This window comes from Cynara cardunculus (assembly GCF_001531365.2).
Source record: "Cynara cardunculus var. scolymus isolate 2C chromosome LG 3, CcrdV1, whole genome shotgun sequence".
In the NCBI taxonomy this organism is placed as follows: domain Eukaryota; kingdom Viridiplantae; phylum Streptophyta; class Magnoliopsida; order Asterales; family Asteraceae; genus Cynara; species Cynara cardunculus.
The window spans coordinates 4,963,047-4,980,854 of NC_037530.1; the positions used below are offsets into that span (position 1 = coordinate 4,963,047).

General features: G+C 35.3%; 3 protein-coding genes across 3 annotated transcripts; all 3 read left to right on the forward strand.

Moving 5' to 3' along the window:
* Positions 1-533: 533 nt before the first annotated feature.
* Positions 534-4,630, forward strand: LOC112510322 (65-kDa microtubule-associated protein 3-like). The gene is made up of 12 exons (XM_025115707.1): positions 534-605; positions 710-916; positions 1,575-1,814; positions 1,928-2,137; positions 2,221-2,376; positions 2,452-2,611; positions 2,702-2,853; positions 2,941-3,028; positions 3,128-3,201; positions 3,446-3,520; positions 3,616-3,898; positions 4,078-4,630. Exons 1-12 carry the CDS (start codon positions 534-536, stop codon positions 4,485-4,487), a joined length of 2,127 nt encoding a protein of 708 aa, XP_024971475.1. The 3' UTR covers positions 4,488-4,630.
* Positions 4,631-5,437: 807 nt separating this feature from the next.
* On the forward strand, positions 5,438-9,445 carry LOC112510060 (AT-hook motif nuclear-localized protein 6-like). The gene is made up of 5 exons (XM_025115337.1): positions 5,438-6,084; positions 7,003-7,070; positions 8,019-8,150; positions 8,442-8,603; positions 8,966-9,445. The coding sequence occupies exons 1-5, from the start codon at positions 5,742-5,744 to the stop codon at positions 9,245-9,247; spliced, it is 987 nt and encodes a 328-aa protein (XP_024971105.1). The 5' UTR covers positions 5,438-5,741; the 3' UTR covers positions 9,248-9,445.
* A 4,298-nt stretch (positions 9,446-13,743) lies between these two features.
* Positions 13,744-17,693, forward strand: LOC112508822 (enolase). The gene is made up of 16 exons (XM_025113611.1): positions 13,744-13,867; positions 14,070-14,133; positions 14,548-14,612; positions 15,192-15,239; positions 15,389-15,475; positions 15,579-15,659; positions 15,770-15,952; positions 16,038-16,112; positions 16,211-16,273; positions 16,354-16,434; positions 16,517-16,711; positions 16,797-16,847; positions 16,956-17,044; positions 17,137-17,188; positions 17,273-17,329; positions 17,406-17,693. Exons 1-16 carry the CDS (start codon positions 13,802-13,804, stop codon positions 17,484-17,486), a joined length of 1,338 nt encoding a protein of 445 aa, XP_024969379.1. The 5' UTR covers positions 13,744-13,801; the 3' UTR covers positions 17,487-17,693.
* Positions 17,694-17,808: the final 115 nt, after the last annotated feature.

The window sequence follows — 17,808 nt, forward strand, 5'->3', positions numbered from 1 at the left end:
ACTCGATCAATAATTTGATGAGGGTTTTATTATATGCATTTTTCTGTTTACATGTTGATTATGCTTAGAGTGAGCTAGATCTCTCCATGGCTGACTTTGATCACAAACCAGAAATTGATACATCCATCTAATTTCAAGTTACATATGCATTTTCACCTTTTAGGTCAAATGTGTACTTACGGTTTTGGGGGAAAAGTAATTTTAGTCACATTTTCAAGTTACCCAAGGGCCTTTGGCCTAGTGGTATCGTAGTCTTTGGCCTCCTAGGAAGTTAAGGGTTCAAACCTCACCAAATGTGAGGAGGGTGTGTGAGTTTATTTGTTGCATTTGCCGTATATAAATATTATATACTTCAAAAAAAAAAAAAGGTTTTGGGGGAAAAGTAATTTTAGATGTGTGGTTTTCATGATCAGTGATTCGATTTAATGGTCTTCTTGACTTCCTGTTTATTTAATGCAAACCAAATCCCATTGAAGAAACTCGATTCAATCTATTGTTGTATGAATTGGTTTCCAGATAAAGTTGTTCTGAGGATGTCTATTCCCACAAATGATCCACTTTTGCAAGTGGAAACAACATGTGGAACCCTTCTATATGAACTTCAGGTGGTACCCGTTGACCCTTGCATTCTTTCATATTTAAAGAATATCATGATTTCCTCAATTCCATACTTACTGCTAACTGTTTGTTTCTGGACACAAAAATAAAGATTATATGGAATGAAGTTGGCGAAACTGATGTTGAAAGAGATAAGATGTTGCTAGAGCTTGAACGCGAATGCCTTGAAGTATACAGAAGGAAAGTAGATTTGGCAAACAAGTGTAGAGCTCAACTAAGACAGGCAATTGCTGATTCTGAAGCAGAGTTAGCAGCCATTTGTTCTGCTATGGGAGAGCGACCGGTCCATATTAGGCAGGTAATTAGATATCTAAGCCGGTTAACTTTGGGAGGTAATAGATACCAGATTCAAAAAGCAGTTGTCAATTGGGTTTTCTGAAAATTCAGTTTCTCATTTATAATATCTTTAAATTTCTAAACAGATTAGCTTGATTTCTTAGTTCGTTGCTATCACAATTGACACTTGTAATGGTGGCCTTAGTAGCCAGGAAATTGTCAAAAATAGCCATTTTTAACCACTCATTTCACTTTATAGCGGTTTTTCTACATATTGACTGAAATAGTCAACATTTCGCAAGTATCACTTTAGCAACTTGCGAATTTTATTTTTATGAATATGGTATTCATAAAAGTAGCAATTTTGGAAGTTGGTAAAGGGCTACTTGCTAAATGCGGACGTGGAAGTGCCACTTACGCTACTTGCTAAATTGGTACTTATGCAACTTGCTAAAGTGATATTGCCCATGTTTGCTAAAAGTGTTCATTTATGAATATTAAGTCATAAAAGGTAGATTTTGTAAGTTGCTAAAGTGTTACTTGTGAAATCTTGGCTATTTCGATCAATATATAAATTTCCCTTATGCCTTGAGTTCTATATACTTCCTCCATGCATAAAAATTGCTCCTACTGTTATTTTACTCTTGTTGTGATTGGCTTAAATATTTGTTCTTTTTCAGTCTGATCAGAACCCCGGGAGCCTAAAGGCAGAACTCCGAACCATTCTTCCAGAACTAGAAGAGATGAAGAAGCGGAAATCTGACAGAAGAAATCAGTTTCTAGAAGTCTTGGAACAAATACAAAAGTTACAAAAGGAGATTTATACAACTTCTTCAAACACAGTGTTGGATGAAACTGATCTGTCTTTAAGAAAGCTTGAAGAACTTCATACAAAGCTGCAAACACTTCAGAAAGAGAAGGTAAATGCTATTTTATCATCATAACATGTACTAGAACATTAAAACTTCAATTTCTATGTTCACGATGTTGGGGGTATTTGCTAATCATCGGTTTAATGCTTCTTCTTATCCAGAGTGACCGTCTGAAGCAAGTTTTAGACCATCTGAGTACCTTGAATTCACTTTGCTTGGTGCTAGGAATGGATTTTAAGCAGACAATTCATGAAGTCCATCCTAGCTTATCTGAGACAGAAGGAGCAAAGAGCATAAACAATGATACAATTTTAAGGCTTGCAAATGCCATACAAAGATTACGAGAAGTTAAAATACAAAGAATGCAAAGAGTAAGTGGTGGGTGAAGTTAATTATAATCATAATCATGATATTTCAGATAATTCTGACTTTATAATCTGTAAATTTATTTTAGATCCAAGATCTTGCAACATCTCTGATAGAGCTCTGGAATTTGATGGACACTCCAGTTGAAGAACAACAGATGTTTCAAAGTGTTACTTGTAATATAGCTGCTTCGGAGCAGGAGATCACAGAGGCCAATCTGCTTTCTGAGGATTTCATTAATTATGTTAGTTTTAGTGTTCATTTTTTTTATTGTTCACGATTAAGTTGTAATAAGTCTAACATGGGTGTTGCATTAAAGGTTGAGGAAGAGGTATCTCGGCTGGAAAACTTGAAGGCTAGCAGAATGAAAGAACTTGTTTTCAAGAAGAGATCAGAGTTAGAAGAGATTTGCCGGAAGACACACTTGATTCCAGAATCTGATAGATCACTAGAAATTGCCCTTGAAGCTATTGAATCCGGTATACGTTTGATCTCTTTACTGATAAATTTGATATCTTGAAGCCATTCACATATTGACTGATATTTGTTTTCGGTATTTATAAATAAAGGAGCTATTGACCCTGCTAGTCTCCTTGAACAAATCGAGATTCTAGTTGGAAAAGTTAAAGAGGAAGCATTTAGTCGGAAAGAAATACTTGAAAAGGTTGAGAAATGGATGGCTGCTTGTGAAGAGGAATGCTGGCTTGAGGAGTATAATCGGGTTGGTCTACTTTATATGCTATGCTATTCAGTCGTTTCCTATTTGCTTTGATGAACACTTAACTAAAACATCAACCTTTTTATCTAGGATGATAATCGATATAATGCTGGAAGAGGTGCTCATCTTACACTGAAGCGCGCAGAGAAAGCCCGGGCATTGGTTAATAAACTTCCAGGTAAATCCCATATTTACCCTCGATCACAATGTATTCTTGCCATGTTGCGAAAGTAACCTTATTATTCTAATTCAATTTTCATGTGTCAATTTGAAACAGGAATTGTAGAAGCTTTAGTAATGAAAACAGTAGGATGGGAGAATGAGAGAGGCGTTGAATTTACTTATGATGGGGTAATAACTTATTTCTAGTTTATTTACATTGGTTTCTGGGGGTTATTTAGGAGAATAACCTTTTGACAGTTTTTATATTTACAAAGCGTTTTTGCCTAACAAAAGAATGTCTCTTTCTAACACAAGAGTACCCCAAAATCTGTCAGAAAGTCATGCATTTAAAATAATATGACACAGTTTATTTTCCTAAATAACCCTAGTTTACGGTTTGAGTGTTTCTTACGATCTAATTCATTACATCCAGGTTCGGCTTCTTTCCATGCTTGAGGAGTATAAGATCTTAAGGCAAGAGAAAGAGGAAGAAAGAAAAAGACAAAGGGTATGGATTATTGATTGCCTTGCTTACTTTCTATTTTAGCAAGAAAATGTGTAATCATGAAGAATGTGAATGTGTACTTTTTTTTGGCATCTCAGGACCAGAAGAAACTTCAGGGACAGTTGATAGCGGAACAGGAGGCACTTTTTGGATCTAAACCGAGCCCAATGAAGCAACAAAGTGCGAAAAAAGGGGCTAGACTCTCATGTGGTGGTTCGGGTGCAACAACCAACCGAAGGCTATCATTGGGTGGTGCAGCGCATGCAACTCCTAAACCAGATCTTCATTCCATCCGAGCTACTCCTAATACTACCCGTCCTGCCAAAAAGCTCGACCGTCAGTTAAGTAACAGAGATGACGGATTTGGCACTCTTTGTAATGGTAAATTCTTTAAACTTCCCCTTTATCTGCCCTTTTGACACTAGATTTCTATAGAAATGATGAAATACTTGCCAAAAAAGGAAATCTAGTGGACTAGTAATTATAGCTAAACACTTGCTAAAAAAGGAAATATAGTTGACCATTCTTTGCCCTTATTTCTATTATGTTTTTCGTATCAGGGAGGAGAGGTTTGGTCAGTGAATTAGAGCAGCCATCACAACCAATGTTCCGCAAGCCATTCTCACCGATTTCCACCAAAGAATTGTCAAAGGCAAACACGACAGAAGTGGGCCGAAAACACGAGATGCCACAGAAAACCTTTCAAAATAACACCACACCGTTTACTACACCTTCCAAAACCGCAACATTTGTTTCAGAGGATGAAAACAGAACTCCGAAAACAAACATGATTCCAATATTACCCTCCACACCGTTCACAGCGATGCAAACGGCAATGACTCCTGCTCCTCCCCTTTCGATTCCGTACAGTGATCAGATTAAGGAGGTGATGAAGCCTGAAGAGATTGTTGAGTACTCTTTTGAAGAAAGAAGAGCTGGTTTTGTGCTTCCTAGATCAATCAATGGCTGAAATCTGATGTTTTTAGATCTCTGATAAAGAGTGAAGTTTGTTTTTCTTTTGTTTTTACTGGTTCTGATACTGTTGAAGTCAATTGCAATTGGCTGGCAATGTAACCTTCATCAGTGAGCATATATAGCTTTATCTGCTCCTAATATCACTACATTCTTTCCACTAAACAACTACTTCAGCTACTTATTTGCTGACATTATTAAATATGCCCCAATGTCTTGATGGAAGCAGTCGAGCAACTTAATTGGATGGAGATCACATCTCCATTTTCATCTGAAATTTTCCATTTCCATTCATCTACACGACACCAAATTCTAAAACACGTGTTTGGGATTGTTTATTTGACTTTTCTACAAAAACACTTCTCAACCTATTATATCTCAGAAAGTTTTCATTTAAGTGATATTTTTGTGTATTTTTGAAACCGTCAAATGTAAAATACTTGGAATTTAACAATTTGATGATTATTGTTTGATGGTCAACTTGAATGAGAAGTAGTCAATGACAGTAAAAGAAAGAAATAATCTTTTTTAATAAATAAATAATATTTTTATTTATTTATAAAAAATCAATTTATTTTACCAAAAAACTAAATATATATGTTTATTTATTTTATTAATATATGATGGAAGTATATTACCTTTTAATTAATACGAATTTATTGGATTTTCAGACGGACTTCAAATCATTTTCTTAACCAAAATTAATACTTTGAATTTTGTAATTGAAATATAAATTATTCATCAAATTACCATTATTTTAATAAAATTTCTTCTATTTATTTTTTATTTCTATTTTCATACTTTAATTTTTCTTCCTTTCTTCTTTTCCTGCAAAACCCTAATTTCATTTCCTGGAAATTTTTCTGGAAAGCAAACAAAAGTTGATTTTGTATTTTCATTTTTCTGGGTTTTTTTTCTACTGTTTAAGTTCGCTTATTCTGCTGCTATAGCGGAAATTATAATCAAAGAACTGTTGATGGTTCTTTGAATTAATTTTTTTTTTCAACCGTTGAATTTCTGTTCAAATTACTTTCTTTCAGAAATTAACGGTTTTAGAGATTTCGTGTTCATTTTGTCCGAAAGTAATTTTCAATCTGTAATGATTTTTTTTCTTTGAATGTTGTATTTAGGGTGTTTTTTTCTTTGATTAAATTCTGTGTTCTTCGTACAAAGTTCTAATTTTCCATCTATATGGTTAGAATTTAAGTAATTATCAAAAGGATTCAGTAAAAAATCAAGCGGATTTGTGAAAATGGAAGGTAAAGAGGAGAATCATGATCCCGATACGGTTTCTTTACCGCCGCCGGCGGTGGTGGTAGGCGGAGTAGAAATTTTGAGTGGGTCGGCGGTGGCGCCACCTCCACCACCGGCGGAAGGGCTGGTGGGTGCTCTGACGCATGGCTCAGTGGGTTTCAAGAAAAAAAGGGGAAGGCCAAGGAAGTACGGACCGGACGGGAAACCTACGGTGACTTTATCTCCGATGCCAATTTCGGCATCGATTCCCCTCGCCGGAGATTTTCCCGGCTGGAAGCAGAGTCAGGGGAAGCCTCTAACTTCCATCAAGAGAAAGCAGAAGTTGGAGTTTTTCACACCAGGTATTCGATATTTTGTCTGACTTAAGATTCAGTATTAAATATGTTCTCAATTTGATATAGGCTTACTTATTCTATGTACAGATTCTGATACATGAATTTGTGTTTTCCATATGTTAAATAAAAACCAGATCTTTGATGAATTTAATGTAGGACTGGGTCCCTTTTATGGTGGAAGTCTGCTGTCAGATTTGAACCACAAAAAACAGTCAGCCACACATCACCATCCTCCTATTCTTTCGCATAAAATCATTGGGTTATCGCAGATTTTGTAGTCAAATCGTTTACTATTTAAAGCCTTTCTCACTGTTTGTCAAGAGAATCTTTCTGCAGAAAAAAGACTCCTTTCACCTTTAGTAATTGAGTTATCGACCAATTTTCGTTGCAAGTAAACCATCATTCTTGCAAAAATGCAAAAAGGGACGCAAAATTCCAAAAGAATATGCAGTTTTGGACAAAAAAATCCAAGAAAAGTTGTTTCTTTTTTGCTTTTATATTTCCACATTTTGTCTGATGTTGGTCATGTTTGTAAGATATAATGTTTTGTTAACATTTCTGCAGACTTTGAACTTTCTGGTCCCACTTTGTAATAAGAAACTTCTGAAAAGCAGATGCATATTGTTGTTTGATGTAAAATGCATAAACTCTGAAAGTTCATTTCACTCACTTTGTTCTACTTCTGGTTACTTTGAGTTGTCGCTGCAAACAAACCATCATCATTCTTGCAAAAATGCAAAAAAAAAATGATAGATGGTTTTAAAGAAAAGACATTTATTATGGTCAAACAAGTCATTTGGTTGTTTTCCGTTTGTGTTTTAGTTCAAAGATTGAATTTTGATTTGAGGTAATTGTGATTTTCGGTCTTCTTTTTCCTGATCCTTGCTTTGGTCTTCATTATATTCCGTTATCTTGATGTTGTAGGTGAACAAGTGGCGCACACAGTTGGCGCCAATTTTACAGCCCATGTGATTATAGTTAGTTCCGGAGAGGTATTTCCATACTTTACACTTTTTCTTAATATTTCCTTTCTGTTCGCCTCCTGCCATGGAATGAAATTCTGACCGTTGACCACCCACATGGTTTTTGACTAAACCAAACTGTTACAAATCTGGGTTCGTGGTATTGATTAGTCATGATAAAATCTTGGATCATGTATCGTGAACACTTTCAAAATTTTCAACTCCACAAAGCCTAAGGTTACACGAAATCTGTATTGGGATAGTCCAAAATCTCACTCTCATTCAACAGGAAGATTGTTGTGTAAATAATATATGAGACATATATTAGTTATTATAGCGGTTATGGGTGGTTACAAAACGGTTACAACTACCAGTGTCATCAGCTGCAGAATGCACCAGCTGCGCTGCTACTGATGGTTATCAGCTGATGCCCATCCACTGCCACTAGAACTGATAACAAAAAGCCCAATGGCAGTAACCTCCGCCAAGGAGCTCTGCCCCTTGGAACCCTGCCAGAGGGGCCGCCCCCTTGAACCCCCTTCAAGGAAACATATTAAGCGTGCACTCTGCACCGCCAAACTTGTCTTAATGATCAATCTTAAATCTTCATCTAGCTCAAGTCTATCTCAATTACTCCGAAATGTTTGATGTCACTAAAATCACCAACCAACCATGAATCCCCTCTAATGATGACGTAAGTAGTCTTGTGGGTCAAAATGAATTACTAATATTACAAATTGCCAAGTAGGTAATTCAGACATTGAACTTTGTCAAAAGAAAAAAGGGAAATGTTGCAATTTTCATGGTACATTTCCATGTTATATTTCTAGCTTTCAAAATGGAAGGCGATGGCGTCATGGCGGTGTTATAGTCACTGGTGGTTGGGGAACTTTATGCGTACTGTATGGTCTTTGGTGTTTTATGTACGATTATTGGTCATCTTTAGAACACTAATTAAACTTTTTCTGATGTTTTTAGGATGTTAATATGAAGATTATATCCTTCGCTCAGCAAGGGGCAAGAGCTATCTGCATTCTTGCTGCAAACGGTGCAATTTCTAATGTTACACTTGGTCAACCTAATTCTTCTGGAGGTACTTTAACATATGAGGTACCTCCCTTTTCACCATTTTTTGTCTTAATATCTCATCTTCATGAYCCAAGCATGTAGCTTTTTGACAATTATTGGTCTGTTTTATGCTGCAAATCTGCAACTTTTTTATGGAACTGTGGGTGTTCGGGCCAGATTAATCCCACAGGGTCCTGAAGTTAAAAGTCAGATAAACCTCTACTGAAGATGCAATTGTACTTGGACTAATATAAGATATTACCAGTTAAGCTACTTTGAAGGGTTAAATCTGCAACTTTTGGGGATGTAATTATAACCGAGAGATTGTTGCAGGGTCGCTTTGATATTCTTTCTTTGTCTGGAGCATTTACGCCGAATGAGAATGGTGGAGCAAAAGGTTGCTCCGGTGGGATGAGTGTTTCTTTGGCCGGCCCTGATGGACGTGTTTTGGGTGGAGGACTTGCCGGTATGCTTGTAGCTGCTGGTCCTGTTCAGGTTAGACATTTTACATTTTTACACATAAAATTGAATCTAGGGCCTGTTTCATGACACAAATTGGGTAAGCGCTAACTGAAAATGGTCGTTCACGAAGTATTTTGTTGTAAATGCTTAGCATATCCAGGAATTTTGGTAATGGGGATCGTAATTCAAGTTTATAAATTTTTGAGGTAAAAGTAGATATATAGAGGAGATTACAAACATGTAAATATTACATCTGCAAGGACTCTAATGATCAGAAAGGTAAAAGAAATAATGCGTTGTGGTAATGATTGAGAAAATATCGCATGCTATGATGATTTGTAACTTATGCATTCATGGTTGTATGTTCCATCTAAGCTTGTATTTCTAATTCTTAGGTGATACTTGGAAGCTTTCTTCCCAGCCACCAACAGGAGCACCAGAAACCACCCAAGAAATCAAGATTGGAACCTGTACAAGCCATCTTGCCGCCGCCTATCGCCGCCACTTCTGTGTTCAAACAAGCAACCGAGAGAAGGTATGGTGATGAACCGAATATAAGCTTTACCCTCCCAAACCCCACACATATAGCACGGAGTTTAGACCCTGAAAACAACGGATCTTTGCGTGCATCTGAACCTAAGGTGCTCAACGCGTCACAGTTCGAGGTTTCTTGCTGATCAAATCAGTGGTGTATTAGCTGACTTAGGAAATCATTAGACTTATTTATTGTTGTTAGAAGACATCAAATCTTTTGGTATTGTTTTAAATCTTAACCTTAGGTGTTGAAGAGTTGGCATAAATTTAATGGAAAATGGATGTTAAATTGAGGATTTGATTCTTCTTTAAATGGTTTGTATGCTATGGATCCTGTTTCTTGAAATTTTATACCATTGAAGATTTGCTTTTGGTTTGATTGTGTTTCTACAATTCTATTTTGATTAATAATTTAGGTTTTCATTTCATTTTGTATTCGATGTATTTATATTTAACAAAACTATACTGGTCGTTAGCTGAAAAGCTATTAGAAAAAGGAAATTGGACAATAAGTTGATATTCACAGCTCTAATATCTGATAAAGTCAACACAACCAAATGCTATCAGATCTTTCTTTTGGATGAGTCATTTTTTGTTTTTCCGGTGTTTGGTATGATTAATACCGGATATAACATGACTAGACAAGTTGTCATTCGCTGCTTGATGAATTTGTACATCTTGTAATAGTTATAGATGTCACGAATCAAGTAATATTTAAATAATTTAATTTATATACATTTTTTTTATAATTTTCATATACATAATTATATAATAGTACCAAATTACAATAAAGAATTTGATATAAGTGATGTTAGTTTGAAAAAGCCCGGTTCGTTTAAAGAAAAAAATTATGTTTTATTCCGTTTGGAAGATCCTTATAAAAAACAGTATAAATTGGGCGGAGGGTCGGTGGAGGTTGTGGCAACGATAATCATTGTGAGAGTAGAGGCGATGAGTGACTGGTGGACGACGATGACTTTGGAGGATATGAAGATGGTAGACGATGGTGGTGGCGGCGGTTGACAATGGTGTAGGAGGTGGTTGTGGTTGATGTGTTGGAGGTGGCCAACTGTGGCTGCGGATGCGGATGGTCGGTGGTGGTGGCAACAATGATAGAAAGTGGCCATTAAAACAAATATTATATATAGAGTTATATCAAATGAGTGTAAATTAGTAATTTTCTAGTTTATTTCTCAGTTTTGTCTCATATTATTTCACCTATTTTGGAGGAGTAAAAAAAGCGATTTTTGTCGCATTTTATACCACCCGGTCTCAATCCTTGTTCATATCCTATGTCACGCCAAACGTGGACCAGTGGGTTTTTGTTCAGTCTCATGTTGGGGTAATTAATTTTGTTCTATCTCATATATCAAACGCATCATTAAAACCATTACAGTGGTTTCGGCCAAAGTTTTGTTTCTTCACACCTTTCCTTCCTCCAAACTCGTATTTCGAATCCTTAAAACTCATTGCTTGCTTTGTATTACCTTCTCGTCTTCTGCTTAACCTTCTCTTCTTGCTTTTCAGCTTGCGCTTCTTGTTCTCTCTTGCCTTTCTTCTCCAAAATCTCTCTCTTTTCTACAGAAAGCAAGTCATTGACATCTATCTATTGATCTTGATTGATATCGACCGAAAATTGGTGAATCCATTCTATATCTTTAGGAAAATTGATATCCAAGTTTATCAAGCATGACGTCCTTGTTGTAAATGGAATTTTTTTGGGTGTTCGGTTAATCTAACATCCTCGTCCTCTTCTGACTCCGATTTTGGTTCAAATTCCGAAGCCTCCATATCAAGATTTTCAATTCAGCGTCTGTTTCTGTCCTGTCCAAAAAATTTGGTCTAAGACTTTTTACAGTCATCCAGTAATCTATTAAAAAGTTAGGAAAACAATAATTAAGCTCAAGTCATTCACTAACTTTTACTTAAAACGAGAAATTTGCCAAGACCGGTGTATGTAGGGCTGCACATGGATTGGCTTGGCCGGCTTGAAGGCATTTAAACAATCCAACCCAATGTTTGCGGTTTAAAAAATTTCAATCCAACTCAACCCAATTAAAACTACAACCAAATCTAACCTAAAACATGTGGGTTGGGTTGGTTGGTTTGATCGGGTTGAAACTTTGGCATATCATTTTACAATCTAGTTAATCGTTTGTGTTTAAAAGAAGTAAAAAAAATAAGAACACGCAAAAAAGGCTAACAAACTCAAAAAAGGTTGAAGGCTCATGCAAATAAGAAAATATACATTTGAAATTGTAATATAATTTTGAATATAGCTAACTACGGTTTGGTCTAATGTCTACTGTGCATATATTAACCAATAATTTAACGATCATATTGAATTCATAGTATAGAAAGACATCAGATTCATCGAGTTAGGTTGGGTTCAAATTACCCTAACCCATTTCCAAGCCAATAGATACGGTTTGACCTAATTTTGCATCAACTATGTGTCAGGTTATCTCAGGTTGGATTGGCCAGATTGGTCGGGTTGGTCAATATTTTGAGCACCTCTAAGCGTATGAATGAGAAATGAATTGATCAGACATCTTTATATCAAAATAATATCCCTACATAGGTAGAGATGCACAATGCCCGAGTCTTTTTGCCTTCGAACCCACATATTCCAAGCCCGTTTTCAATAAAACAAACAAAGCCTCGATTTTTCGGGCTTAGGCTTTTCTGTGCTTGAATGGTGCCTTATCGCCGGTTATGGGAACACTCCTGGCAAGCACCCCTGTTGGTAGTCTCACATTTAATATATAAACGGTTACAATTCTTTAAGTTTAAAATGAAACTATTTTGCCAAGAGTCATTACAGAAAATCTGAGATTACCCTGATCCCTCGTGTTGATTTTCACAATACCTAGCAAATAAAGGTCGAAATACAACTTGCTTTTACGTGATTTCACGGTTTTATCAAAGGTTTTACCTACTATTTATGTGATAAACTCGAATACCTCCAACAAAATTGAAAAATCTCAACGTCAATTGCATTGCTTTTTCGTTATAACTATGGGCCCAAGCCCAATTAAGGGGAAATTGTCGTATCTGTTGATGTTCGGCCCAAATAGCTAACAAATACTAGGCTCACGTGCTTGATTTGCAATTTCCATTATTAGATTATTCATTACGCATATATTTTTATAAAAACATTTAATATATGCATATATAATAAATAGAAACTATATTTCTTATTAAATTTAATCAAAATACGGGATGTTTAATTAGAGGTATTAAGTAGTAATCAATGAGAATAAAAATAAAAAAAAAACTGTTTGATTTTTTTTAACTGTTTGATTTTTTTATAATATAATGAGTTCATTTCTTTAAAAACTCAAAATTTCATTTATGATTAAATTGAGAAGAATTCTCAACCATTCTTATTTTCATTTCTTTAATAGACCCTTTGATGTGAAAAAACCGGACAAAGTAGCATAATAATTTTTTTAACTATTATCAAAATTAAAAAATAGCAATAATAATAATATAGTAATATTAAATAAAACCGTGGGCAAGGATTAAAAACCATCTACCACAAAATCAACGGGGAACTCGTTTCAAAAACCAATGGCAGTTTTGAAAAAGTGACTTTTCTTTTCTTTTCTTTTTTTTGTAGAAAAATTTATAAAATATATTTTAGATTTTTATTACAATATTTTGAAATATATGATTTATTTAAAATGTATTTTGGATGATTAATATTAATATTATTATTATTTAATTATTAAGGTTGGTAATTGTGCAGTTTGTTTTTCTTAGATTTATATGGGTTATTTGATAGTTGTTGAATGGTTTAATGTAAAATAATTAAGTGGTCAAAATGATTAAGAGCATCTCATGATATAGTGTAAAATGAAATATAATTGTTTAGTAATTGTTTACGATAAAATTAGGATGTTGAATGATTAAGGGAGACCCATAATACAAAAGTATTCAGAGGATTTTAGAAGCATTAAGAGGCAGATTTTTTTTTGTCAAACAAGATTCATTTTTAACGATTTAGAGACAACCTATTAATGGATCTATTAAGAGGTAAACAAACAACACCTCAATAGATTTTTCAAAAATCCGTTGAGAATCAAAATTTAAATTTTTTAAAAGAATTGCAGTCAATAACAAATTTCTCATTTGGAGATTACTTCATTAATTATATATTAAAATATTCAATTCGATTAATAAAATATTATTTATATCTAAAAAAATATTTTATATCAAAAAAATTATTAATAAAATATAATAATAAAAAAGTTCATTTATCATTCACAATATTATTTTTGAAAAGTTATTTACATTATTTCTTCTGCTTTTTCTATTTTGGAAAAAAAATATTAGTAAAAAAATATGTGGAGAGATATTATTTATTTTCTTATTAAAATATATTTATAATTTCCTTTTCGTTTATATTAAATACCGAAGAATATTCTTCGACCACCAGGGATGCTACGATTTGAAAAAGCAACTGCAGTAGGCCCACCGAAATCAAACGTGTTGCCCAAGAGGCTTGATCTGGTCCGTCTATCAGTGCCCACTGTCTTACCAATCAATGGTCCAGATTAAACCAAGTTCCCCTACAAATACGTGAAACTTCCAAGCATGGTTAACACTTGGAAAAACCTCTCCTCTCTGCTCTCTATATTCTGTCAAAAGGACAAACTGCAAGAAACTCCAACAGCCGGACTTCGTTAACGGAAATGGCCACGATCAAGGCTGTTAAAGCTCGTCAGATCTTCGATAGCCGTGGTAATCCGACGGTTGAAGTAAGTATTATACTTCCATTTTTACGATTTTTGCTTGTATTTGCTACTTAGATTCGGTTGTATGATGTAAATGTGTCATGAAGCATCATTCTTGGATATGAGAAACTAGACATTTGTGCTTTTATGATTATTTTACTGGAAAGTGTTTTGATCTTGCTGGTGTTTGATATCAATACTGATTGAAGTGAAATAATGGTTTCAGGTTGATGTTACACTTTCTGATGGAACCTTGGCCAGAGCTGCAGTACCTAGCGGTGCTTCAACAGGTTTGATATTCCGTTCGTGATTTATGTTTCAATAATTTTGAGTAAAGTGTTGTCTTAAAGTTTCATCCGTTAAATGAAATGGCTTCCGAGCTGCAAATCTTAAAATGTTTTCTGTCATTTTTGAATCTCAAAAAGTATTAGGTTGATTTTGCCAAATGAATAGAGGACTTCTCTTCGGACGATGAGTATTTTTTGTTGGTGTTGCTTGTGACACACAGTCTTAGTAGATTGCATGTACAACCGAGCGGCTTTTCCCAATGGAATCGGTAGTTACACATTCAAGTATCTGTATCGGTGTGTGACAGTTTTGAGTTGGCCATTTCATAAGAAAGAAACGTAGACAGCAGATGCATATGAATACGTGCTTTTGTTTGAATCCTCATTGGTTAATTTTTTGGAGAAATTGATTTACAGGTATATATGAAGCTCTAGAGTTGAGAGATGGAGGTTCCAGCTATCTTGGTAAAGGTGTCTCCAAGGTGTGTAATACTCTGGACTTTCCTCTCTTTTTGTTTGTCTCGAATTGGTGATCGTCTTGTACACATTTAACATCATGATTGAATATCCACCGAGACTAGAACACGTTTGCTTTGGTGGTTATGTATTTCGAACTTTAGATGCAAATTTGCTTTGAACTGCATATCCAATTGAACCAAATTAATATCTCTGTTGGTTGATGCAATTATTAGTAAGTATCGCCTCTAATTTATTGAGTTTCAAAGATGCCAACTATTTACTTCAAAATTAATAAGAATATTCTGTATGCTAAGAAAACTGTTGACTACTTTAGGATGTAATGAACTCGACATATAAAAATAAAAGTTCTATTTGTGCAACACCACCTGCTCATCAATAGTCTTACTTAGTAGGCAAATCTCCATTGATTCACCCTTTTCACAGACTGGCCCTGCAGAACATCTGGCAAAAACTTCTGTCTAAAACGTTTATGGGTTCTCGAATTTGGCAGATACTAATTTTGAATTTTGAAAACCTTATGGAGGTTTTTTGAACTTTATAATTGGTAGCAAATAAACTGACTTTTTCAACTGAATGTGAAGGCTGTGGATAATGTTAACTCAATTATTGGACCAGCCCTGATTGGCAAGGTATGTCCTCTGCACTCTTTTACACTTTCTTGTCATTTGTCTATCAAACTATAAGTTCGATATTACTTGTGGATTTGATTGTTCTCTGAGGACTTGTATTTCGTAAAGCTTTTGTAGATGTTGTCTAATTCTCTGTCATTTACTTGCAGAATCCCACAGAGCAGACCAAAATTGACAACTTCATGGTTCAAGAGCTTGATGGGACTGTAAATGAGTGGGGTTGGTGCAAACAAAAGGTATAAATGTTCAGCTATATCTAGTAATTAATCAGGTAGAGTTGCATTTCATTGCTTTTTGACCGGATCGTGTATAAAAAACACTCATCTTCCTGTTGGCCAGCTTGGTGCAAATGCTATCTTGGCGGTGTCACTCGCTGTATGTAAAGCCGGGGCATATGTGAAGAAAATTCCTCTATATACGGTATTCCAAATTTCTTCTTCGGAGACAGTTTCCAACTGTTTCAGCAATTGAATAATACTTTCGCGTGCTCCCTGTGTTGGTATCTAAATTTGTTATCTCTTCAATTTCAGCATATTGCAAACCTTGCTGGAAACAAGACATTGGTGCTGCCGGTGCCAGCATTCAATGTGATCAATGGAGGTTCACATGCAGGCAACAAACTTGCCATGCAAGAATTTATGATTCTCCCTGTTGGAGCTTCTTCTTTCAAGGAAGCGATGAAGATGGGTGTTGAAGTATATCATAACTTGAAGGTATTAACCTTCCCTGCCGTTTTCATATCTTGCAATCATGCAATGACGTGTCGTATAATTGTACTTACACTTTTCTCTGTTGCAGTCGGTAATTAAAAAGAAATATGGTCAAGATGCCACAAACGTTGGTGATGAAGGTGGCTTTGCTCCTAACATCCAGGTCAGCGAATTGCCGAATTCTTCAAGATCATTATGAGCAGTCCAAATGTTATAATACATACCTTATCTGTTATTTATTTGAATCGTTGTATTATACAGGAAAATAAAGAAGGTCTCGAGCTCTTAAAGACTGCAATAGCAAAAGCTGGATACACGGGGAAGGTGGTTTTTTAATCACCTCTTAAAAGATAAAGCTTTCTGAATGTTAACTATTTTGAAGTCTCTTAACGGTTTCATCGCAGGTTGTTATTGGAATGGATGTGGCTGCATCTGAATTCTATGATAACAAAGACAAAACCTATGATTTGAATTTCAAGGAAGAGGTATCGAAGAGAAAAGTTGAATTCTTTGCATGTTGGAAGAAATAAGAAGGAAATTAAACAAAAATAACTTTTTATGTTGCAGAACAATGATGGGTCAGAGAAGATATCAGGTGACAGTTTGAAGAATGTTTACAAGTCATTTGTTAGTGACTACCCAATTGTATCCATAGAGGACCCTTTCGATCAGGATGATTGGGAGCATTATGCAAAGATGACAGCAGAAATTGGTGAGCAGGTGCAAATTGTTGGTGATGATCTCCTTGTTACAAATCCTAAGGTATAGTAAAAGCTTTTTTTAACCTCGACAATGTAGAGTAAATACCGGTTATACGGTTCTCAGTTGCACACTCTATTTGATTCAGCGTGTTGAGAAAGCAATCAAGGAGAAGACTTGCAATGCCCTTCTTCTGAAGGTATGTTTACTTACTGTCCTTTTGTTGTTGGGCTATTGGAATAAAAAATAGTTCAAAATTTGTTTCCCATTTATATTTTTGACCAAGTTCAGATGTGTATGCTTTCAGGTGAACCAAATCGGGTCTGTTACAGAAAGCATCGAAGCTGTTAAGATGTCAAAACGTGCTGGGTGGGGAGTGATGGCTAGCCACAGAAGGTGTAGTATCGTTTTAGATGGACGAATTCCTACACTTACATAAAACAGTATATTTTATATATATATGGTGATGATGGCTTGTGATTTTGCAGTGGTGAAACTGAGGACACCTTCATTGCCGATCTTTCTGTTGGATTGGCGACGGTAAGAGTTTTGAATTTCTATTTGAAGTTGCAAGTGGAGTAGGAAAGCAGCTGTTGATGTTTTGGTTTTGAGTTTGTAAAACAGGGTCAGATAAAGACCGGAGCTCCTTGTCGATCAGAACGGCTTGCGAAGTACAACCAGGTAATTACGAAAAGGCATACATCTTCATGTCTCTACCAATACCAAATTTCTAAATTTTGTCTGAAAACTGGTGCAGCTTCTTAGGATTGAAGAAGAATTGGGATCAGCAGCAATTTATGCAGGAGCCAACTTCCGTGCACCAGTTGAGCCTTATTAGATTGAGGATTCCTCCAGCAATAATGATGTCATTTATAAGCATATTTAAGTTTGTGTATGAGAAGCAGGCAAGTAAGGAGATTTTGGGAAGATGATGCTATTTTGGATCATGTATGCTGCTGCTATGTGTTTTAATTTTGTCATTTCGTTTCTTACGATATGGAAAGATGAACAATAACTTTTTAACTCTCCATCTATTTCTCATCTATGATGGATATGGATCTTCTTAGGAAAATTAATCGCCTGATAAAACTAGGACCCCAAATCAAACTTAAAAAAGGTTAATCTTGCAATGTGGTTTGGTCTCAAATTCTAAATTTTAA

Excerpts from the sequence above, each read along its gene's own strand:
- LOC112510322 (XM_025115707.1), top strand. The coding sequence starts at position 534 with ATGTCTATTCCCACAAATGATCCACTTTTGCAAGTGGAAACAACATGT. Across the intron at positions 606-709 it reads CCCTTCTATATGAACTTCAG|ATTATATGGAATGAAGTTGG; the intron begins GTGGTACCCGTT and ends ACAAAAATAAAG. Across the intron at positions 3,029-3,127 it reads ATTGGTTAATAAACTTCCAG|GAATTGTAGAAGCTTTAGTA; the intron begins GTAAATCCCATA and ends AATTTGAAACAG.
- LOC112508822 (XM_025113611.1), top strand. The coding sequence starts at position 13,802 with ATGGCCACGATCAAGGCTGTTAAAGCTCGTCAGATCTTCGATAGCCGT. Across the intron at positions 15,660-15,769 it reads AGAAAATTCCTCTATATACG|CATATTGCAAACCTTGCTGG; the intron begins GTATTCCAAATT and ends CTTCAATTTCAG. Across the intron at positions 17,330-17,405 it reads GGCTTGCGAAGTACAACCAG|CTTCTTAGGATTGAAGAAGA; the intron begins GTAATTACGAAA and ends AAACTGGTGCAG.
- LOC112510060 (XM_025115337.1), top strand. The coding sequence starts at position 5,742 with ATGGAAGGTAAAGAGGAGAATCATGATCCCGATACGGTTTCTTTACCG. Across the intron at positions 6,085-7,002 it reads GTTGGAGTTTTTCACACCAG|GTGAACAAGTGGCGCACACA; the intron begins GTATTCGATATT and ends TTGATGTTGTAG. Across the intron at positions 7,071-8,018 it reads TTATAGTTAGTTCCGGAGAG|GATGTTAATATGAAGATTAT; the intron begins GTATTTCCATAC and ends TGATGTTTTTAG.